Genomic DNA, 24,573 nt, shown 5'->3' with positions numbered 1-24,573 from the left:
TTCCAAATAAAACATTTTCCCTTTTTGAAGTCTCTTTTAGTAGAAAGAGAATCACAGGACAGCAGTAGTAATTACCCAGATGACCTTTGGAGGATAACTGAGGAACAACGAGAGTATTATATCAATCAGTTCAAGACTTTACAACCTGATCTCAACTCTTTCATTTCAGGTAATATCCTTTGTAAACATAGAAATTAATACTAGACTGAGAATCCTGGGCAAGTAAAAAAAATTCATATAGATAAGTGTAAAATGTGTAGCTGTGTGTGTTGATAGGGGTGGGGATGGATTATACACAATAGGACTGGTTTCCTGATATCTATTAAACAAATACATAAACATCGAATTATTTACATGAAAGTAAATGTTATTTACTATAATAATTGGAGTTCTATATTGTCCTATCAAATATGTTTTTAATAGCAATGTACCGTATATACTCGAGTATAAGCCGAGTTTTTCAGCACATTTTTTGTGCTGAAAACTCCCCCCTCGGCTTATACTCAAGTGAGATTCCCCTCTGAAAAAAAAATGGTGTGGAGCTCCGGAGCTGGGCAGCCGCTTCCCTGCTTCCGTGTTTCCTTTGCAACTTTTAAGCATGGGGGTAATCGGAAGCAGAAAAGTTCTTGCATGAGGATATAGTTTTTTCTTTTTTTAACTGTTTTTTAGGGGGGGGAAAAGACCCACCGCCATGTGAGAATGCTCAGACATGAAATCTATCCGCCCGAAAATAATTGTGTGTGTGGGGGGGAATTTTAACAGAGGGAAGATGTAGGGAGAAGGCAAAAGCGACAGAAGATCCTTCAGGGGAAACTGAGGGGGAGACTCACCCTTGGTCCAGATGAGCCCCCTTCCCCGCCCCTAAGGAAGCAGAGGCAGCCAGCAAGGGCAGGCAAGCCCCACTTCACGGACTCCGTCCGTCCTCGCTCCCACCCACCCACCCACCCACCCAAAGCCACGAAGTCCCCCAATCGCGCAGCCCAGAATCGCCCTCCCCTCAGGGGGCAGCAACGACGCCCGGTGTTTCCCGAGACAAGAAGCTCCACCGTGCAATGAAAGCGCCCTGGCTCTAGGCTCAAAAAACAATGCGAGCCGAGGTCACTTCGGCTCCGCTCAGCTTCGTTTCCTCAGCCCCAGCTGCTTTCAGTCCGTTCGGGAGGAGGGGAGGAGGTGGTGGAGGCGGCTCGCGTTGTTTTCTGAGCCCGCGAGCCTAGAGCCTAGAGCTCAGAAAACAACGCGAGCCACCACCACCACCTCCTCCTCCTGAGCGGACTGAAAGCAGCTGGGGCTGAGGAAACGAAGCTGAGCGGAGCCGAAGCGACCTCGGCTCGCGTTGTTTTCTGAGCCCGCGAGCCTAGAGCTCAGAAAACAACGCGAGCCGCCGCCACCACCTCCTCCCCCTCCTCCTGAGTGGACTGAAAGCAGCTTGGGCTGAGGAAACGAAGCTGAGCAGAGCCGAAGCGACCTCGGCTCGCGTTGTTTTCTGAGCCTAGAGCTAGGGCGCTTTCATTGCACAGCGGGGCTTCTTGTCTTGGGAAACACCGGGCGTCGTTGCTGCCCCCTGAGGGGAGGGCGATTCTGGGCTGCGTAATTGGGGGACTTTGTGGCTTTGGGTGGGTGGGTGGGAGCGAGGATGTTGACTTTAAGCCCTGCCGACCAAGTGTTTCACAAATACCAGTGGGACCTCCGTCCACCACCACCCCTCCCTCTTTTGCCTCCTTCCTTCTGATCAATCAGGTTTTCCAAGTATTTGCTCACAGCTGCGTTTTCTCTTCTGTGCTAGGCGTTGAACGCGGGGATTTCTGATTCCCCTTACACGCGCGTGGATATGCCGCGGGGCGTTTTCTTCCAAACGCCCCACAGGCAGAGAACACTGACTTTCATGATAGTGAGATCATTTCCCAAATTAATTGATTCACTAACCCAAAAGAAGAAGATGTTGATGACAGTGGGAGGCAGGAGTCACTCTCTCCTTGCAAGAAAAAGCAAGAGCCGTTCTTATGATCTCTCTCTCTCTCTCTCTCTCTCCCCATAATACAGTCAAGCCCTTTCCAGCATGCGTGATCACGCCCGCCGCTTTGCACCTTGCAAATGCAAAACCCCGGGATTTTGCATTTGCAAGGTGCAAAGCAGCGCGGCAGATCGCGCGTGCTGGAAAGGGCTTGACTGTATTACGAGGAGAGAGAGAGAGAGAGATCATAAGAACAGCTCTTGCTTTTTTCTTGCAAGGGAGAGAGTGACTCCTGCCTCCCACTGTCATCATCATCTTCTTTTGGGTTAGTGAATCAATTAAACCTTTCATGATAGTGAGATCGTTTCCCAAATTTCCCTTAAATCAGGGAAGAAATCAGAAACAAACCTTTGGACTGAGAATAAGCCTGTTCCTATGATGCCATTTTTGTTCACTGCAGTGTGAAAAGTGTGAAAAAACACTTCTTTTTCTTCATCTTCTTGTTCCCTATTTACTGGTCTCTTTCAAAGAGGAAATTGTGAACATCAAACTTATTCTCAACTGTCCTAGTGAAAGTTTTTATTGGTATCTATTTTTATTTTTGAAATTTACCAGTAGCTGCTGCATTTCCCACCCTAGGCTTATACTCGAGTCAATAAGTTTTCCCAGTTTTTTGTGGTAAAATTAGGTGCCTCGGCTTATATTCGGCTCGACTTATATTCGAGTATATACGGTAATATTTGAGCTAAAAAAACTAGAGTTTCCCTTATTTATGCTTTACAGAGATAATAAAAACTATATTATTCTGATAATAAGGATTTCAATTATGAAATCATAGTTTATTACAAAAAACACTGATTTGTAGTTGCCAATAAAACCAAACAAATTATATGTAGAACATGTACAAAACAATTACTCAAAGCCATTATTTTATTTGTTAGCTTTACTCATACCTTAGCATTGCTTTTATTGCTGATTTTAATCTTATTTTGAATAATAAGTAGCCAAAGAGGTGATTTTGAAATAAATCCTATATTTTAATGTATAATATTCAATAAAACTTAAGAGGGGGTTGATATAAACAAAATTAAATACTTTCAGGTCCCATTTTTAAAATTGGAATGCTGATGAGATATTTATATAAAGTTATGAAATTTTATTATTTTGAATTTGTATACTTTTTCATAAATCATAATTTATAACTAACAATATTAACACATCATAGTACACTTGTTCCCCCTTCAGACATAAAAGTATAATAATAATAATAATAAGAATTGAAATAATAACTGAGCATTTAAAACTACACATAAACAACAGAATAAATTGCCTGCACTGTAACTTTTTATAAAGAAAAAACTAGCAAGCTATTAAAAGATGCCAATGCTGTAATATCAAATATAAGCACCACCTCATTGCAAGAAACAAACCAACTGATGGGCAGCTTGGCTGCAGTTATAACTGAATAGCTGAGACATAAAATCAACAAACAAGAAAAACAAAAGCTAAACAGTGCATCACTAACATGGAAGATCATGTGATGACCCAGGGTGGGATTCAAAACAAACATAGTCACAGAAAACAAGTGAAGCCTCTTTTATTCCTTCACTTTGCTTCCAAGCTCCAAATATTCTTGACAAAAGACAAAAAACTCCCACACAAACAGTTACAAGTAGAAGGGAATAAGCAACACAAACCAGGCAAGATAAGGGCTGGAGGACGTCCACAGATAACACACACTGGAAAGGATGCCAAATTCAGAGAGGAACCATAAACTAGAAATATTTCCATGCTTTGTTTCCAGCGTTCGCCCGTACGCAGGTCCGTACTCTTATTCAATTGTTACAGCTGCAGCCCATGAAGAGGATCAAGGCCCTCTCCCAAGTAGACCACATCTCTCCCTTATCCTCTCCTCTCTGCATGCCCTAGGATGGATAGGGGATGGGCCTGGGTCCTCCTCTGACTGCTCAGTTGGCCTCTGCCCTTCCCCAGCCTCCTCCACAACCTCCAGAGCCACACTTCCACTCCCTTTCAGCTGTTCCTCCTCTCCCTCAGAGTCAGTCTTCACCAGGGGCATGACAGATCAGGTTGGAACACAAGATCATAGGCAAACAAGTTAAAACAGTTAAAAAAAAAGAAGCCGGGTTATGAGATCAAAGAGTTTCTGATCAAGAAATACCACCTAGAAACAAGGAAGATTCAGGAAACGCTAGAAATAATAAAACAGCAAATAACAACTATATAAGTAGTCCCCGACCTGTATGACCGCATTGAGCTCAAAATTTCCATGGCTGAGCAAGACCATTGTTAAGTGAGTTTTTCTCCATTTCACAATTTTTCTTGCCACAGTTGTTAAGATAGTTTTTTCACTGCCATTGTAACTTCAAATGGCCTTTAAATGAATAGTTGTAAGTCGAGGACTACTTGTAGCCAAGAAAATAGGCAGATGTGAAGCTGAAATTGCACGCTATAGGCAGCATGTATAATTTTAGTTGAATCAGAAACTTTTCTACCAATCCATCAATGGATAGACTGCAGTGAGTCATTCAATACCTGACAAAAAAAAAAGTGGAGTTCTGGGCACAGCTATGGGACAATCCAAAGAAATACAGCAAGAATGCATCTTGGCTAAAAGAGGTGGACAAGAATACAAAAAAGTGGAAATGAAAGAATTAGTAATAGAAACAGAAATGGTGGAGAAAAGAGCCAGGAAGTTGAAGAGTTGGTCAGCATCAGATGAAGATAAATGATGTGGGTTTTGGTTGAAACATCTGTTCTGCACCCACCTAGCACCAAGCAGTTTAACAAAGTACTGCAAATGGTGAAATTGAAGATTGGTTAACCTCTAGCAACAGCTAGCAGATAATGAAAGTTCCAGCAAGACAGGTAGCATCAGGCAATTCTAGACCAATTACCTGCTTATCCACAACTTTCAGATTGCTAACTAGTGTGGTAGCTGATGCAGTACAACAGCATCTAGTTGAAAACAAGCTCTTTCCACCTGAGCAGAAAGGAAACCACCCAAACAGCAGAACAACAAAAAATCAGCTTCTAATTGACAAAATTATTTTGGAAAACACAACAACTCAGACAACAAGAAAGTCCAGCTGCCTCTTGAAAAAGCACCTCTGGGACAACACCCCAGGTTTAACAATGTAAATAAAAAAAACCAAAAAAAAAAAAAAGTCTAGATAGTGGATGTGGCAGTACCTGGAAACAGAAGAATGGAAGAGAAATAATTGGATAAAATCAGAAAATTCAAAAACCAAAAGAGAAAGCAAAGACAATACCAATAGTAATATGTGTCTTAGGTGCAATTCCAAATAATGGAGAAACTACCTGGACATTGACAAAATCACTATTTGGAAGAGCGTAATCATGCGACATTACTTTTAACATCATCAGACAATAACATCTTGGGAAGGACTCAGTAGGTGGAAACAAATGCCAATCTAGTCTAAACATCTAGCTGAATGTGTGATGAACTCTGATTTGTTATAGGAAAATATAAATAAAATAACTATGCATTTCCAAGTTATTTCAGCTATTGTTTCTTAATGAGAAAAATAGACTTTTTAATGGTGAACCTTCCTCCAGAACAATTGAAAAACAGGCTTTGATACTAGTACTCAAATTGTAATTTCCCAATTTTAATTAGACCAAACTATAGCATAATGAAATCATGTAATACTTTTGATGTCAAGGTAAAAAATAAAACAGAATGTTTCTGTTTTTAACTAGTTCCAATTAATATTATGCCTATACCTAAACAGTTCTTCTACAGTTCTTCTTCTACTAATCTTCTACACTGGTGACAGTCATCATCATTAGTTCCTATGCAGAGTATATTGGGCAGCAGTGTTTTCCAGAAGTTTCAATCATTAAGGGTTTGTTACCAGGTTTTCTGAGGTGAGCCTCATTTTCTGTTCCTTCCAGAAGGTATCCAAAGTAATGCAAATTTTGGATGCCAGTCTTCAGATAGATGTAAAATATGGCTAACAGGTCACATTTAACTTTCATTCACAGTTCTCGATAGATTTTAAATCTGATCTTCATAGTACCTCTCGGTTAGTAATGTGGTATGAGATACGGAGGATATTATCCTTGTGACAGTATATAGACTTTTGTTCTGTGAAATAACATGCACTTTGCTGCAGTCCTTTTTGTTTAAATGGATATTCTTGGCCATTTCAGTAAGTTCTATAAAATAAATTCTATATATGAAAACTGATTCACTGAAATTTCAATTTTATCTGTTATCTTATAAACACTATGCATTTGAAATTAAAATCTGCCTGCTTTAGATTTTATTACTGCTGTTCATCTGGAATTTAAGTATTTTTATAAAATGAATTTTCATCTCCTTTGTAGGATTTTATTTTGATTAAGATCAGAAAGGTATATATTGCAAAGAATTTTAAGCGTTTATATCCCATTTGAACAGGGAAATAAAGAAAAATCCTAGAAGAGGACGGGGCAATTAATATTCATAGTAAAACCAAACTTTATATAGTACACCTATCTATATTATTATCATTGAGACAGCTTTGTATTTTGGATGCACATAAGAATATAGACATTCACAATAGCCATATATTCAAATGCAAGATATTTAGATGTATTAAGTTGTCTGAGTAGGTTTATGCTAATAATTAAATGAATTCAGGGGCAAAGAAATGAGTGAGATTTCCAAATAGAAACAATATGTCCAATTATCTTGGCTGTAATGAAATTGATCCAAGTATCCTATCCAGGTAAGGTCCAGTCAATGGATGGCAGAAGAAGGTCCTTTTGTGGGATGGCAAAAACCCTATGCAACAGTTTTCTTCTGAAGTCAAGCACAAGCACAGCTACAGTATCAACATTTCAAAGGTGTTCAAAAAAGAGCTATTTCATAGGGCTTTGAAGGTGATATCACTTCATACCAGATGATACACTAAAAGTTCAATATATATATTTGAAATTCTATTTATTCCAACTTCTACTCTTTTTGTAGGTTTTATTATTGAAATTATTAATTGATTTCTATTCCATTATTAATTGTATTGTTTTAAATACTTTTTCAGTGCATAGACACAGATAGATAGATAGATAGATAGATAGATAGATAGATAGATAGATAGATAGATAGATAGATAGATGATATAGATGCACACACGCATGCACACAGGTCCTTTCCATCTAAGGTTTCTGTGTGTGCATACACTCAGCAGCAAGGGCTAGATAATCATACTTTGCTCACTACCAATTTTCAAATAGCTTTTAACTATAGTTTGGAAATTCAGAATATAATTTCAAATTCTGTTTTGCTTAAGATTCTGAAATATGAGACATTTAGCGTTAGTGCTTAGGTAAAAATAACAAACCACAGATAAAGATAGTCTTTCAGAAGCCTCAAAATATTTTTCTGAAAAATAAAATACTGATGAATATTGCAAGAAACATTGTAATTACTATTAAAGTTACATAAGAAAACAATGTTCAATCTAGGCTAATATAAACAAGCAAATAATAACGGATTCATTTTTTAAAAAAAAATATAAGAAGGATGCCAGTAGAAAATTTGTTGCTAAAGTATTTGATTTACTGCTTTTTTTAACAGGTTCTGTAGCTAAGAATTTCTTTACAAAATCTAAATTGCCGATTCCTGAACTTTCACACATATGGTAAGTACTATTTTCTAACTCATAATATTATTTATCTCTGTCTGTATGTAAACAAATGCAACAGAAAATGTCTTCAGCAGTGGCTAATACTGTGATCCAAACGAAGTAGAAAGTGAATTAATATTTATTTTATGCTTTTATGCTTTTCAGTGACCTAACAAAATGTGAGTAGTACTGTAATCTAAAAATGTTCTTTATATGTATGCATGTGTGTATGTATGTATACACACACACATATATGTTTTTTTAAGTTTTCGTGGGTACTTACATGTATGGTATTCAGTTTTGTTCGGGTATTTTCCCACATCATTATAGTTGTGCTTTTAAAGTTGTAGCAACGTTTCGGCAGAGTCTCATCTGCCATCATCAGGCTTCCCCAAAAGCAAAGTCACCGGCTTGATCCACAAAAACACACTGAGACATAATGGAGACCTAGAAGATGAACAGGCCTATGGAACAGCTGTCCTGCCCTACATAAGAGGTACTACAGACAAAATCAGTAAGATACCACACAGGCATCACATCAAGACTGCCTTCAAAACAGACAGAAAAATAGCAGCCATCCTAAGAAACCCCAAAGATAAAATTGACCTAGAAAACCAAGGCATATATGAAGTCCCCTGCGCATCATGCCCTGCCACATACATTGGACAAACCAATAGAAGAATAAGTACCCGCCTGGATGAACACAAAAATGCAGTCAAAAAGCTGGAACACACTTCCTCACCAGTCCAACACATGAAAGCAACAGGTCATAGCATTGACTTCAATGGCACCAAAACCCTAGCCACTATAGAAAACCCCAGCCACAGAATTATCAGAGAAGCCATAGAGATTGAAAAAAAGACCTGAAAGCATGAATAGAAGAGATGATTCCACCAGCTGTCAATTATTTGGAAGCCTGCACTCACAAACAAAAAAATCTCCACACCACAAGCCAGGCAAACACCTGGGCACAAACAGATCCCCCCTGATACCTCCAGCTCAAACACACCCCAACCAGGCACCCAGATGAAATCTAACTTCCTAATAAATGATAGCCATCCATTTACTTGGAGCAAAGCCACACTAAAAGCCTCCAATACAGGAACACAATGTTGCCAGCCAATCAAGACAAAAAAAGCCACAAAACAGACAGAAGATATTAGAAACACCAATCAAGCAGAACACAGCAAACTCCAAGACCAATAAACACAGACCAAGACTCCCAACCAATCAGGATGAAGAAAAAAACCATTCTGGCACAGCAGTAGGCTAGCCCCAAATTTAAAACTGAAACGGCTGTGAAAGTCTGACTCACAGACGAACACAATACGGAAGCCTGATGATGGCAGATGAGATTCTGCCAAAATGTTGCTACAACTTTAAAAGCACAACTATAATGACGTGGGAAAATACCTGAACAAAGCTGAATACCATACACACATACATACATACATACATACATACATACATATGTGTGTGTGTGTGTATATATATACACACACACACACATGCACATATATACAGGGGTGGGATGCTGGGAGATACAGGGGTTGGGAGAGCCCCTATCTAAGATTCTGTGCAGTTCGGAGAACCCCTAAATCCCACTCCTGGCTGGCCCTGCCCACCCCTCCCTAGAGTCTCCATACAGCTCATTTTGGATGCAGGCAAGTGCAGGGCATGCACGGAGGCTCAGGGAGGGCAAAAAATGGGCCTCCTGGAAGTTCAAGAAGGCCGGAAATGGGTCTGTTTCCGGCTTGCAGAAAGCCTCCAGAGCCTAGGGAGGCTGTTTTTGCCCTCCTGGAGGCTCAAGGAAAGTCTCTGAAGCCTGGGGAGGGCAAAAAGCCCCCCCCCCAACTGTGGTGCAGGAGGCCAACTAGGCCATGCCCACCATGGCCATGCCCACCCAGCAACTGGGCAGAGAACCTGTTGCTAACATTTTTGAAACCCACCCCTGCATATACACATACATACATACATACATACATACATACATACATATATACATACATACATGAGTGTGTGTGTGTGCGGTTTATTTGTAATTTTCCTTTAACATCCCTTCATATTTTGGTGATAGTGTATTTACTGGTCAATATATTTTTACACAATGCTAGCAATGATAATACAATTAGGTATATATAATCCTAGTCTTCCAACCTCTAACCTTAACGTGCACATTGTACTTATAAGCTTCAATAACATTTCTTCATGCAGTATGTTTGTTATCCCCTATGAAATCTCTAGTATTTTAATATTTTAAAAATTACTCAATACTCCACCATAAATCCAATATCCCAATTGTTTAAAAACACCAATAGGACCAATTATTAACCAAATTTAATCAATCCCGGGACTATATCTCCAATCACCTAAAATTATAAGTTTCAGTATATTTTTACACATCGTTAATATTAATAATACAGTTAGGTTACCATACCATAGACTTCCACCTTCTAACCTTAATTTGCTTTTTATTATAGTAAATTCTATTGTCTATATATATATTGTACTGTTTTTCAATTTATATTTTTTACTTCTTTTAATTTCTAATATAATCACCATATTGAGTGTTATTTTATCTCTATCCATCATCTCTTACTCTTTTTGAGATTTCCTCATTGACTTTTTGATCCCTCTTTTATATTTCTCTCTTGGAAGCTTATTGTCTTTCTACCATTTTTATAACAACTAAATATTCCCTCTGGCTTACCCCTTGTCTCCTTCTGCTGCATCATTTGAGGGTGCCTCCATAGTCCTTTCATTATTTTTGGGAGGCTTTCACCCCCCCCACCATTCTATTGTAAACTCTTAAAGAATTATCTATTTGATTCATACTTATTAGTCATGTCCCTTTAATGTCTTCATCTTCTTCCAATTTGTTTTGTTTTGTCTCCTCCCCACTTCTTCTGGTTTCTCATCTGTTTTCTGAATATTCTATTCATCTCCCTCCCCCTTTTTTGAGGGTCTTCTACACTCACATTTTCTCTTTGGACAATCCCATTATCTCCTTATGATTCTTTATCACAGTTTCATATAAAATGTTAAGCATCAATAATGTTTTTTCATACTGTACACCTCTATTGTCCCCTGTTGAGTCATTTTGCAATAATTTAGTATATTAAAAATTACTTCATACCCCCCTAGGGCTCCAATATCCCAATATCTGAAAACTCCAAAATTACTAAAATTTAATCAATCCCAGAATTGTACCTCCAAGTCCCCTAAGTTTATAGTCCTTAAAAGTTGTTTAGTGATTTTCCAATTTGCTTCTTCCCAATTGTCCAAATTTTAAAGTCTTATTTAGTTTTTCTTCTTTTCTTTTTTCTTCTATGACCTTCCTTTTTTTTAATCTCGTAGGATGCTCTATCAGGTAGCTTAAGTAATTCAAATCCAAATTGGCCCGACAAATTTCCTTCAGTCTTTCAACTCCACCATTCAATAAGCAGTTTTAATAGAGATATATTTATTTGCAGTTCAATTTGTCTTAGAGATTTTCAGAGAGCTCACTAAATGTTTCAAAACATCCAAGTTGCCTACTAAATCTAATCTTACGAAGTTTCTCCTCCAGAAATATCAAATTGCTAACTAGAGCATACAAAACTTTTGTCAGACCAATACTCAAATATAGCTCATCAGTCTGGAATCCACACTGCATGTCAGACATTAATACAATCGAGCAAGTCCAGAAGTATTTCACGAGAAGAGTACTACACTCCTCTGCTCGTAACAGAATACCTTATATCACCAGGCTTGAGATTTTGGGCTTGGACAACCTTGAACTACGCCGCCTACAGTTAGACTTAAGCGTAGCACACAAAATTATCTGCTACAATGTCCTACCAATCAATGACTACTTTAGCTTCAACCATAATAATACAAGAGCACACAACAGATACAAACTCAATGTAAACCGCTTCAAAGTACGACTTCAGCAACAGAGTGGTCAATGCCTGGAATGCACTACCTGACACTGTTGTTACATCCTCTAACCCCACTCCTTTAACCTCAAACTAACCACTATTGACCTCACCCTATTCCTAAGAGGTCTGTAAGGGTCGTGCATAAGTGCACCATCATGCCTATCGTCCCTGTCCTATTGTCCCTATTTATTTGTACCTATTTCCTGTATTCTTACTCATGTTTATACTTATATCTATTATCTTGTAAGTGATTGACAAATCAAATAAATAAATAAATAAATAAAAATAGAATCAAAGTCAGGTGGCCTTCCAGATGTTTACTTTCTCTTCTTACATTTATTTGTGTTAAACAATTGTCACTTTCATCTCGATTCCCATATTGTAATGCTCTTTTTCCTCTGATAGATAGCTCCCCTACTCCCAATTCCAGCATTAGACAGCGTCAAACAGCTGATTGTCAAACAAATAGAAGGGGATTAAAAATAAAAATAAAAAGGCAATTTCTCCCAATAACCACTTTTCAAGTAATTGTTGAATATTTTCCAAGCTTTCTATGTTTTAAAGCTTCCATTAAACATTTCTTTCATTCTGGGTCTTTAATCTTTCTCCCTGTAACCAATCACCATTTTCTTGCTACTTGGAGATTATTTTTTGGAATTTTTTAACTTGAGTTAGATCTCTAGCATAAAAGTTGAAAGTTGTCTCACCCAGCTTCAATACTCTGTCCCCACACCGTTCCAGCACAAATTTTCTTGTCCCAGTTGTCACAGCTTGTGTCAAAGAGCCTCGGTGGTGCAGTGGTTAGAGTGCAGTACTGCAAGCTACTTCTGCTCAAGGTTGACTCAGCCTCCCATTCAAGGAGCTTCAAGGTTGACTCAGCCTCCCATTCTTCCGAGGTGACTAAAATGAGGACCCAAAATTGTTGGGGGCAATAGAGAGGGCTGTAAAGCACTATAAAGTGGTATATAAGTCTAAGTGCTATTGCTGTTGTGACTTCCCAAAATGGCCGTTGTCCTTGCTGCCGTTCAGGAGAGCTTTCTTCGGACCTAATGAGGAAATTGCAATTTTCCTCATGGTCTACAAAGCACCTCTCCTTTCTTCACTATCCCTTCAGGGTGTCTAGAACCCCGTAGGGTCTCCCAACAGCAGTTGCCGGCTGGTTTTCACGGAGCTCGGCGGAGCTCGGCTATTTTCAAGCCGTTTGCCACGCGATGCCAGCCAGAAGTTCCAGTAATCTAAAAATATTCTAAAGAGCATATTAAGGAGTCTAAAAGGATAAGTTTGAATCACGTTCAGATAAATATAATTCAGAAAAATTAACATTATAAGCTTCACTTCTAGTTGTGCTTATGAACTCATATTCTGATTCTTTTAAACAGTAATAGTTTCATGTACATCAGAATTACTCATTACAACTTTTTTTGAATGTTACATTTCGAAACCTGCCTAGTTACTCAAATAAAGTAATTTTTAAAAATCACAGTAATTTAATTGTAATTTTATTGCAATTGCAATATATTTTTATTATAAAGTATAATTGTAATTTATATTTGTAATAAAATTATTTGTATTACAATTAGAAATCACATTAGTATAAATGTTAATATCTGTATGAGCAAAATGTGGTACAACAAACAAGGTTGTATAAATAATTATCTGATTTCAAGGGAACTTAGTGATGTTGACTGTGATGGAGCATTGACGTTAGCAGAGTTCTGTGCTGCCTTTCACCTTGTTGTTGCTCGGAAGAATGGCTATCTTTTGCCAGACAGCTTGCCAGAGACGCTCTTGCCTGACTATCTTCATGCAGGTAAATTTTCAGTGTTTTCAGTTAATTAAAACCATGTTTTAACAACAGTCTGTTTTCATGCAATAATTATAGGAAAGATGCTCTGAAACTGTGGATAATCAATGTTTGATCTCTTAATAACAGCAGTGATAAGACTTGCTTAATAGCAAACTTATATGTAGCTAAAAAGCTTGGCTATGTTGTGGTTAGCCGGCAGCAGGTGCAGATGGCTGAGGAGAGTGGTGACTCTGATGAGGGGCCAGGACCATCAGGGAGTGGACTGCTGCCTTCAGGGATTGTGGGGACTGGCAGCAATGACGAGAAGGTTCCCGAGCAGCCTGTGCTAAGTGTGTGTGAGCGCAGGATGATTCATAGAAGAGAACAGCTGGAGCAGCACAGGCGACTCGGGAGTAAGGATGCAACGTAATGGCCCCTCCCTCCAGGGAATATAAGCCTGGTTTCAAAAGGTTTTTGCTTTTGCAGAAAGCAAAAACATTCTAAGGACTCAGCATTGTGTGTGGAGACTCCGGCTTATCTGAAGAATTCTGTCACGGCTTTTCTGGTTGGACTAATTGGCTGCAAGCCATCTTTTATCTATAAAAAAGTTATTTGTAGATTAAAGCTGAGAAGGTTTGAGTTGGTGCGTTTGTTTGAGATTTTCTTGCTGGTAACAGGGTTGGGTCAGAACAGGCTAATATATGTTCATGAAGTCTATGTCTGAAATCCTTAAAATTATTGACTCATGACCTAGAAGCTGGAAGGCCTTTTTGCCCTATAGCGGTCATCTGGATCCTTCCAATATGATTGTTTTATATTGTGCTGACATTATTTTTAATTGTATATCCATAACCCTGCAATGCACTTTACAGTACATTACATCTCAATAGAATAACAACTTGAAACCATTACTGGATTTCTGTTTAAGGTAACAATTATTGCACACACACAAAAAAAATCCAAAGTATGTCTTGGCAAAGTAATGTAGTTTTTAATGTGTCTAGTGAGGTTACTGCTCTTCTATAAATCTTAACTTCCCAATGGAAAATAAGTATAATGACACTAAAATACTGATATGGAAATATTTTATATGGGTTTTTTTCTTATTTGAGTATTGTTCTTATATTTAAAGAGACACTATTACACAAAGAAAGTTGGGAACTTTATGGTGAACTGCCCAATCAGGACTTCTAAGTTAGTTTAGAAAGATTTAACACCATTTATACCAGTTGTGTGCCTGGCAATGAAATATATATTGCCTATTCTTAAAATATATTGCCTATTTTTTGAGGTACTTTTTAATTACAACATTCTGGGAATAATCAGAAACTTCCCATACTTTCATCCCAAAGAATGAATGAACAGTGACTGAACGGCATTAACTTATCTATCCATATCTTTTATTCTCCCTAGTTTCATTTTAGTTTATCCTTCTCCTGCAGCCTTGGGATTTCCTTGTAGTTTCACCTCTAAGCATTAACTAAGTTCAGCATCAACTTAGCTTTTTTGGTATATCAAGGTCAACTAAATGCTGCAGCTTACCATAACGTTCATTCAGTTTTAAAAAATTATTTTTAATATATAGGAACCTTATTCAAATGATAGTAACAAAATAAAAAAACCCAGTCTTGTATTATAAAGTAGAAGAGTTGCCAATTGTTATCATTAGGTTATAGAATATACTAAAGTAGAAATCAATGAGAAAATAAGTCTAGAAAATGATCATTATAAAGATTGAAGCACTTAACCATCTTTTTTTATAGCTTCCCATAAACCTAAAGGTGAATATGTACTGAATTCTTATTCAGAATCATTGCCAGTAAATCAATCAACAAGAGACTTCAGTAGGACTGAGGTATGAACAACTTATCTTGTTTTAAAATACTTTAAATTATAACAATGGTGTATAAACCAGTCTTCATGTCATAACTTCCTTTAGCAGTTTCTTTTATTCTCTCTGTGTTTTTAGTGCATTTATCTAATTGGGTTGGTGACCAATTATAAAGCAATAGTTTCTCCTCAACTTTTTTCCTTCACCGCTAAAACTTAATTGTTGCAGAGATGGTGAAGGATTGGCTGGAGGGCAGCAGCTCAAACCCTTCCAAAAATCTGTGTGAGTTGTGTAAGCACTAAAATCGATGCACCTCTTAAATGGAAGAGCACCAAGTAGAGAAAGAAGATTCAATCCTGAGGTTTAATGCTGAGAAGGTGAACACTGTAACAATAGTGTAGCTGCTAGATGCCACAGTTATAATCAAAATGTAATTTGCTGTGTTTTAGTCCAGTATAATCAGCCAAAAGAAAGTGTTATGCCAAAGTGGGAGAAATTATGGGAGAAATTTTGTTTTAAGAAATACTGAATCCTTAGCAAGAGAATGAAACCTTGTATCAAGCATTCCTAAGGATCATTTTTGTCAGCTCCTACCTCATTTTTTCCTTCTTTAGCTAAAAACGTAAGTGTAAATTTTAAAGACTTTGCACACTTCGAGTTATTGATTCATTATTACAAATAGTTAAAATATTATTTAATCATTCCTGAATTTTTAGAAGTAGAAACAAACCTTCCTGTACTTTTCTCACCAGAGATGAATATTCATTCTCTCTATAACTTTCTCTTATATTTTTTTAATATAATCAGCTCGAAACTGTATGTGAAGTTCCAAATAACTCACAGCTACTGATTCTGTTTGAGGCAACCTCTGTTCAACCAGTTAGTGACCATTTATTTTTTTAAATTATTGATCTAGTCAGTATGTAACAATTCACTTGCATGCCTTTTGTGTCATTAATAGTATTACAGCCAAACCTTTCTCACTTAAATTACTTCAAAATTACAACATAAATTTATTAAGTATGCAAGCTACTATAGTGTACACTGGGTTCCCAGCAAAGCATTGGCAGCTTGCGGAGAAGACCTGAGCAAAAGCAGAACTACAGTGCATGTACCCTTGACCTACTACATTGCACAGGCAAGACAAAGAAAAAGACAGACACAGTATAAATTACTGCATGATGTTGAAAGTGAATGCAGTTCACATATGTATGGGGGCACGTCTTATTGCCACAATAAAATTATGCTTCTCTATTATAGTCAAAAGAATTAGCTTCATGAAAGTATTCCCAGTAAGAAGCTTGATGAACTTTAACTATCTAAAATGTTATGGTTTGATGTTTTGCCGGGATTATGAACCGTGCTCATAAAATATTCTGGTTGTACTCGTATTTGTCAGGTGTTAATTTGCCTTTATAAAGCAGCACCTTTCACAAATTTCAATCTGTGATAAAATATAATGTTAACAGAATGATGCTAGACTGTAATCCTGAGCAAGCAAATTAGATATTTGTAGGATGCTTCTGGAAAAACTTGCACAAGATTATATGGCATGTATTTCCATAAGATTATACAGCATGTGACACAATTATATGGCTCTTTTGCTGTACAAAATCAAAGTACCAGCTTATCCTAGAAAAACCTGGTTTACTTTCAAAACAAAATTATAAAAATAATTAAGGAATTTTAATTCATCCCTAAAGGTATTTTCTTCTACATCTCTCCCCAGATTATTGGCTTCTCCCAGCCTGTACATTTTTGAATCATCTGACTATTTGTTTCTTTCTTCTTTTACTTTTTTTTAATCTTCACAAATGGATACCCTTTCTGTCATAAACAGCCTTCAATTGATGAGAAATCTGTTAAAGCTGCCCTGATTCAGGATACGATTACTGATGATAAACAAGGTACAGTTCTAAATTGTAGTCTCAGTTTTGAAGTGATAAATATGTTTTATACAAATTCCATTGGATAGAAAACACCCATACTAGTGCTTCTTCATGGCTAAGGATGTAATGCTGTTCTGAAGGCGAGCTAAACCTGTGTCCAACCCAGCCTGGCTGACAGGTCATAGGGACAAGGGAAGAGGACAGTGTTCAGGAGCATGTGAGAAATTGTGAGGAGTCTGAAATTAATGGAAGGAGCTTTATATCAAGAGGTGGCAATGCTCATTAGGGGCTGATTGATCCCCAATTTTATCCTTTATTTTGCTTAAATGCCCCAGAAGCTTAATGGACGCTCATATAAGTAATCTACTCTTCCCTTTTTAGCTTCTTTTGTATCACCTGGACCCTTCTACGGGGCTGCCCTTGAAAAGTATTCAGAAGCTTCAATTGATTTAAAATGCAGCAGTGATAATGGTTTTATGCAGGCCTAGATGTGCATATGTGTTATCTGTCCTGCAGGAGCTGCATTGGCTATCTGTCTGCTTCCAGATCCAATTCAATGTGCTGGTTGTCACCTTTCAAGCCCCTTATACAGTTTAGGACCAGATTATTTGAAGGACTGTCTTTTCCTTGTTACATTTACCTGACCTACCAGAATGAGGAGTCAGGGAATGCTATAGATATCTTTTCCTAAGGAAGTTTATCTGGTGAGATAAAAAAATAAGGCCCTTCTCTGTCATGGCTGCCTGTCTGAGGAACATTTTATTTTACTTATATTTCACACTTAACCACCTATCTCCCTCAGAAATCAGAGATATTGTATTTGGGTTTTAGTACTGATCTCCCTGAAGTGCAAGTTTTCATCGCTATCTTGGTGGTGGTCAATGTTTTTGACAGGATGGCTTCAATTCATATTATGGTTCCAGAAGCTTTATTCTAATTACTTAAATAATTCATATAAGTAATTCATGGGGTCTTTGCGGCCAGACGGTGCAAGGTTTATCATGCCGGTGGAGCCTCTTGAGGCAGGACACCATGAGGCTCGTCATACCAGTGGAGCTGCTTGCGTGCAATGGCACAAGGTACCATGTAGCATCCTGCTGCGAGCAGCTGCACCAGCATGACAAGCCTTGTGGTATCCTTCCAAGAGTGGCTGTACCCAATACAACAAGACCTGAGCTCCAGTTTCCCAGCAGTAGCAGGGCCAGCAGGCAGGGAAGGGGGAGGCCGTGGCACACCAAGAGTTTGGCTTGTTGCTGACGCAGGCAAGTAGAAGGTGGGACGGAGGGTGGGGCCAACGGTAGCACTTCCACTCACATTGGCCTCTGTGCTCACCGCCTCCTGCATGTCAAAAAAATAAGACCTCCCCGAAAATAAGCCCGAGTGCTTATTTCAGGACCCAAAAGAAAATAAGACCGGGTCTTATTTTCGGGGAAATACAGTAGCTAGCTTTGTTGCCTTTAGAAAATACCTAAATTTAGCACATTTAGGCAGCTATGATTGTCATTGTTGGCTTTCAAAGATACCCTCATCCTCTGTTCCAGGAATTTGTTTTTTTCTAGGAGGAGTGACAAACAACCCAGCTCTTTCTCAAGGAACACTTTGCTTTTAGTTCCAGTGAAGATCCATCAAGTTTTTCATTGCTCTGTACCCTCCATGTCCTCTCTATCCCATGCACCTTCTTCTTCCTCCTATTTAAGCTGAGAATGCAGGAAGAATTTAAGATGATATAATAAATGTTAATTTCTCAATATTGAAGAGTGTACCACATCCTTTGAGATAGCCCAGGCAAGAAACAGGGTTATTTTGAATTTCGTTCTTACATTTCTGTGTATCTCAGAACCATATATCCTCTTCTTCAGATTCTCCCTAAGCATCCCAAAGGTGATTTTTCCAAAAGGCAACTGGACTTTCTGAACTAAATAAGTTTCTTGGATGAGAAGCAAAACATTTTCAAAGAAAAAAAAACAAGAAAATCTGGTTGCATTTTGGAAAAAGCACCTTTGAGACTAACCATGACCTGGATGGTTGAGAATCTCCATAGGCATTTGCCTCTAATGTCAGTTCTAAATTCCTTTACAAACACAATGGATAGAATCAGGTTTTTTCTTCTCAGTTTAAGTGGACTTTTAGTGCAACACAGGACTAGTGCATTTGCAAAACGGCATTAAACCTCAGTTGATGTGGAACCTGCATAAGATTTGATATGTATTTTAGACAGTGTCCGTAAGTTACTGTACTGACTTGTGCCTCCATGGAAACCAGTCGTCCTCTCTTGTTCAAGAGGAAAGCAAAATGGAGGGCAGTTGCAATGATGGGAGGGAAGTGGTTTGATGATGTCAACAGCCATTGGTAAAGCCTGACACATTGTGTCGTGGCAAAAACTGTGCTGGGAAACACTGCTGTTAAATAGGAATATTTAAAGATAACTTTAGGCTAACTCAGCTGGCAGGGAATAAGATAAAGGCAACATCATGAGGACATGGCAAGAAAAAGAAGGTTACCAAAATGTGAAGATAAGTCCTCATGTTGTACTCCTTGATAATTCCTCTAGGAACAGCACTGTTATTAGAAATCTGTGTGATAGCACACAGTGAAGAAGTTGCAGCTGAGTCAGTGTCTCAGAATAAAATTGCTATTATTTTGTATGATATAACAATACATAAATTGTTCTGTGTGGATACCTAAATTAGATAACCACCTAATTAGATAACTGTCCCAGACACCTTCAGAGTTTCTTCTATGTTATCAAGTAAAATACACTTTATTGTTGAGAATGCATATGAATAAATACATGTAGAGATTAGCAGAAAGTAATCTGTGTGTGTTACCTACTCACTGTAAACCAGTACTTATTGACAGATTATCCCATTGTTGAACTATAGAACTGATATTGGGATACAAACTATGAACCTAGAAGCTAAAAATCATAGCACAATTCACTTAGGTCTCACTCAACATTATGTGTTGTATCCAATCTGTATTTTCTTATTATCAAAAAAGGTCAAATTTTTAAGAAAATCTATAATGCCTATTGATTAGTGTTTGCTTTTTTGTTTATACCATGTTTCTCCAAAAAGATGACCCCCTTTGAAAAGAAGCCCTATCACGTTTTTGAGCGCATGCAATCAAATTAAGCCACACCCACAAAATTAGGCCTAATTAAGACTCTGCTCACTCTGGGGTACAGGGGATGGGGCGAGGCACACAGGTAAAAAATAAGCTAGGATGGGGGTGGAGCTGCCCTACTTACCAGGCCTAGCACACCCCGACACCTGCCTCGCTGCCTTCTGCGGCCGCTTGCTGCAACTTGCATGCACCACCCTGGCCTCTGTTTTGCCTTCAGATGCCTTCCAGAAAGCCCTCTGCAGCTGATAATAGAGCTCTGCAAATGCCTTCCAAAAAGCCCTCTGCAGCTGATAATAGAGCTCCGGATTGATCCAGAGCTCTATTAACGGCTGCAGAGAGCTTTCTGGCAGGTATCTGAAGGTGAAAGGGAGACCGGGGTGATGCGTGCAAGTGGTGGCAAGCTTCCTAGAAGAAGAGGGGCCAGCAGCGGGCTCTTGGGTGGGGCTGTCGGTGCCACTACCACAAGGTGAGTCAATAATTAGAACCCTCCAAAAAGAAGGCCTAACCATTTTTTCGGGAGTCAAAAGAAAATAAGACCCGGTCTTCTTTTTGGAGAAACACGGGTAGTTTACTCAAACACATACAAAGGACTATTTTGGGAGAAATATGAGTTATAATTATGCTAAACAAGCTATTATAGGGTACAAAAAGTATCATTATTAATTCTGCCTTTGCTTGGCCCAAAAAATTATTCAGGTTGTAGTCATCAATTCCAAATTCACTGCTAATATTGCTGTTGTATGATTTCTCTTTATTGCAGTCACTTTTTCATTCCTGTTAGAATAAATTAGGCATCTGTATAATGTAAATTATTTTAATCTGTTTTGAATACTTTATTTTGCATTGTATCATTGATGAATAGATATAGTTTGCACTATGAAAGGAGCCTTTCTGCTGCAGAATGAATTGGAATCTAGCAAGCTTTGATCCACAAAACAGACAGGTTTTTTTATTTTCCCCCAATTCATCAGTCTACTGCAGTTCATTCTGTTCTGGAAACTTTCTCAGCCTCAACAACAGATTGTTAGGGAATTGATTGGTGAGAACACTCAATCCCTAGCAGAGCTCTTGTTGAACACTCTGTATATGATACTTTGATATGGTTTCTGCTATCTTATGAAAAACAAAACAGAAACATTCCAACATTTCTTTAACTGGCTAAGGTTTGCTGAGAGAAAAATGAAAAGTAAAGTAATTACTTTAGTAACTGATAATGGGACTGAATTTGTTAACAAAAGATTCCAAACTATGCTGAAATTGGCTGGTGTTGAGCATAAACGTTCTGCACCTTACAGACCACAACATAACTCGTTTGTAGAACAAAGAGGGCAAACATTACAAGCCATGGCTCGCACTATGTTATCTGATTCAGGTTTACCTGAAACACTGTGGGGTGAAGCCATAATGTGTAGTAACCATGTTTTAAACAATGTAGTTAATACAACAACTGGAGAATTGCCATTCACTCATTGGCATGGCAGAAAACCAAATTTAAGTTACCTACACACATTTGGAGCTCCAGCATGGGTGCATATTCCCTCACAAGTAAGACTGAAAGGGCAACATAGAGCTAAGAAGTTATTTTTTGTGGGTTATGAGGCCAACCATAGATCATTTAGATTCTGGAATCAAGGCACAGCTCATGTTTATTGTAGTGCTAGTGCAAAATTTCTCGAGCACGTTGGGTGGGATAAACTGGAACAGGCATCCAGCAATGATATTATTATTGACACCCAAATAGTCCCTAAAGATATCAGTAAACAACAAATAGCCATTAAAGAGGAAGCACAGGAGGAAGTAGGAGAACAGGCACAGGAGGAGGTAGAAGAACAGGAGCAGGTGGCACAGGAAAGTCCACCAGTTAGCCCTGTATTACCAAGACGTTCAACCCGAGTAACTTGACCACCTGATAGATTTCAGGCTAGTGTTGTATGCCAAGTGAATACAGTTCCAAGTAATTATAGTGAACTGAAAATGTATCCTGCTAAGGACCAGGCTGCTTGGCAGAAAGCAATGGATAAGGAACTAGAATCTTTAAAAAAACTGGATGTGTACGAAAATGTTAAGTTACCACCAGGTAAATGTGCCATAGGATGTAAATGGATATATAAGCTAAAGACAGGTGTAGATGGGACTGTTACCCATAAAGCCAGGTTACTAGCACACGGGTTCAATCAGACAGCAAATGACTATGATGAGGTGTTTGCACCTAGTCTGAAGGCTACTACATTAAGGGCAGCATTAGTGTGGGCAGCTAAGGAGAAATACATTGTAAATCATTTGGATGTAGAGACAGCATATCTGCATGCACCGTTGCAACACACTATATATTTAAAGAAACCTTTAGGTATCAAAGATGATAATAATGATTGCTGGAAATTGAAAAAGAGTCTTTATGGTTTGAAGCAATCAGGATATGAGTGGAACCAATGTATAGTTAAAGAATTAACTAAGATAGGCTTTGTAGCTGGCATGGCTGATCCATGTTTGTTTAAAAGAGAAAGTAATGGTATGATTTCATTGTTGTTATTATTTACTGATGACATAGCATTAATCATTAAAACTGAACAAGAAGCTACTGAGATAATTTCACTATTGGAAAAGAAATTTAAGATAAAACAATTAGGAGAAATCAAACAATATCTTGGTTTAAAGATAGATAGAACTAGAGGAGGATACAAGATCTCACAAGCAGATAAAATTAACCAATTACTAAAAAGTTTTAAAATGGAACTTTGTAAGCCAGCTAAAACACCGATGAGCCAGGAGTTTAGCAATAGTGATGTTCAAAGTCCTGTTTTTGATAAGAACATTTATCAGTCCTTGATTGGTAGTTTATCTTATCTCAGTAATTGGTCAAGGCCAGATATTGCATACAGTGTTAATCAGTTAGCAAGATTTAATGCTGAGTCAACTGAAAGGCACTTGCAAGCTGCTAAACGTGTTAAAATATCTGAAACAAACAATGCACTATGCATTGTATTTGGAGCCTAAAAATGAACTGAATTTAACTGCATATGCTGATGCAGATTTTGCTACAGACATAAATACACAAAAATCTACATCGGGTACTGCTGTATTATTGGGGAAAGCATTGATTGGATGGAGGTCTATTAGGCAGAAACATCTAAGTTTGTCAACAATGGAGGCTGAATTCTCATGTTTGTCTTTATTATGTACAGATTTAGTTTTGTATAAGCAATTATTAATTGATATGGGAATTGCTGTAAAAGATCCTATTGTTGTTTACGAAGATAACCAATCAGCAATACAGATGGCTTCAAATATTGCTGTTAAAACAAGAACGAAACACACAGATTTAAGATATTTAAATGTGAGACAATGTGTGCAAAGTAAGATGATTAAGCTAGAATACTGTATGTCAGAAAACAATAAAGCAGATCATTTTACAAAGGCCCAAGGCTCTATAAAGCATAAGGCTAGCTGTGAAGATTATGGACTTAGAATGTAAGGTTGTCTATATTATCTTACCCAAAAGGGGAGAATGTTAGGAATATAAGTCACCTAACAGGTATTTGGGTTAGAAATATATAAACCAGGATAAACATTTTAGTACTATATCTTTAAGACATTGCAAAAACTGCAATTGGGTGTGGTTTTTCAAACGGCCATAAGATGGAGCCAGAAACCTGGATTGTTTTAGTCTTAGTCTCAGAAGAGAGTGTGTCTGAGTGAGTATCTCCGTTTCCTTCTGTTGGAAAGTATTGCTGTTCCTCCATTTCTTCTAATTGACTGATATTACTGGATTTAATGTAAGTCTGTTACTGAACTGTTTTTTGACACTGGACTTTGATATTTGGATTATCCCTGGATTGAAAACTGATTTAACTTGTGAATGACTTTGGATTGTTTATTTTGGACTTTGTTTAACGTTTCTGAAAGTAAAAACCTACATTTACTGTACAGTGTATCTCTGTGCTGTATGTGTATTATTCAAACACTACTCTCAAATACGTCTCCCTGTATGCGCTCATCCTCCTAATGGGGAATTACCTCAACAGAAGTGAGCGGCAGCAGTGGCACTGCTGCGGCAGGCAGTCCTGGGACATCCTCTTGTCCTCCTGAAGCACCTCCACTGCCGCTCACTTTCTTCCTTCTCCTGGGGGACAAAAGGAAGAAAGTGAGAGGTGGCGGCAGCAGCCTCGGGACATCCTCCCTCTCTCCCAGAGAGCTGCACCGCAGTCGCCACATGGTATGGAGAGCTGGGACAGTGCTGCGTGGTGGCTTAGCCAGCTAGCCAAGCCCAGGGACAATGGGGGGCCTCGGCAAGCTCTGGGGCCAGGAAAGATCCGGGAATGGTGGGGGGGCACTGGTGGCAGCAAGATCTGGGAACTTTGCGGGGGCTAGTGTGACTCGCAGGCTTACCTATGAGCAGAGAGATCACAGCTGCTTAGTTGG

At 38.4% G+C, this 24,573-nt stretch overlaps 1 protein-coding gene across 3 annotated transcripts in view; it reads left to right on the top strand.

Annotated features, from left to right (window-relative positions):
* REPS2 (RALBP1 associated Eps domain containing 2) overlaps positions 1–24,573 on the top strand; it is a 136,042-nt gene that overhangs the window by 48,864 nt on the left and 62,605 nt on the right. For all 3 annotated transcript variants that reach the window (XM_087966984.1, XM_087966985.1, XM_087966986.1), the window contains exons 6-10: positions 31–169; positions 7,554–7,617; positions 13,190–13,332; positions 15,072–15,163; positions 16,980–17,046. In XM_087966984.1, the coding sequence (XP_087823110.1) occupies positions 31–169; positions 7,554–7,617; positions 13,190–13,332; positions 15,072–15,163; positions 16,980–17,046 (505 nt within the window). The remainder of the gene's footprint in view (positions 1–30; positions 170–7,553; positions 7,618–13,189; positions 13,333–15,071; positions 15,164–16,979; positions 17,047–24,573) is intronic.

Source organism: Notechis scutatus, chromosome 5 (assembly GCF_049901735.1).
Source record: "Notechis scutatus isolate UNSWTSFEM ecotype Mainland chromosome 5, rNotScu1.2, whole genome shotgun sequence".
NCBI classification, from domain to species: Eukaryota; Metazoa; Chordata; class Lepidosauria; order Squamata; family Elapidae; genus Notechis; species Notechis scutatus.
The sequence above is the reverse complement of the archived record's forward strand: the minus strand, read 5'-3'. Positions and strand labels throughout refer to the sequence as shown.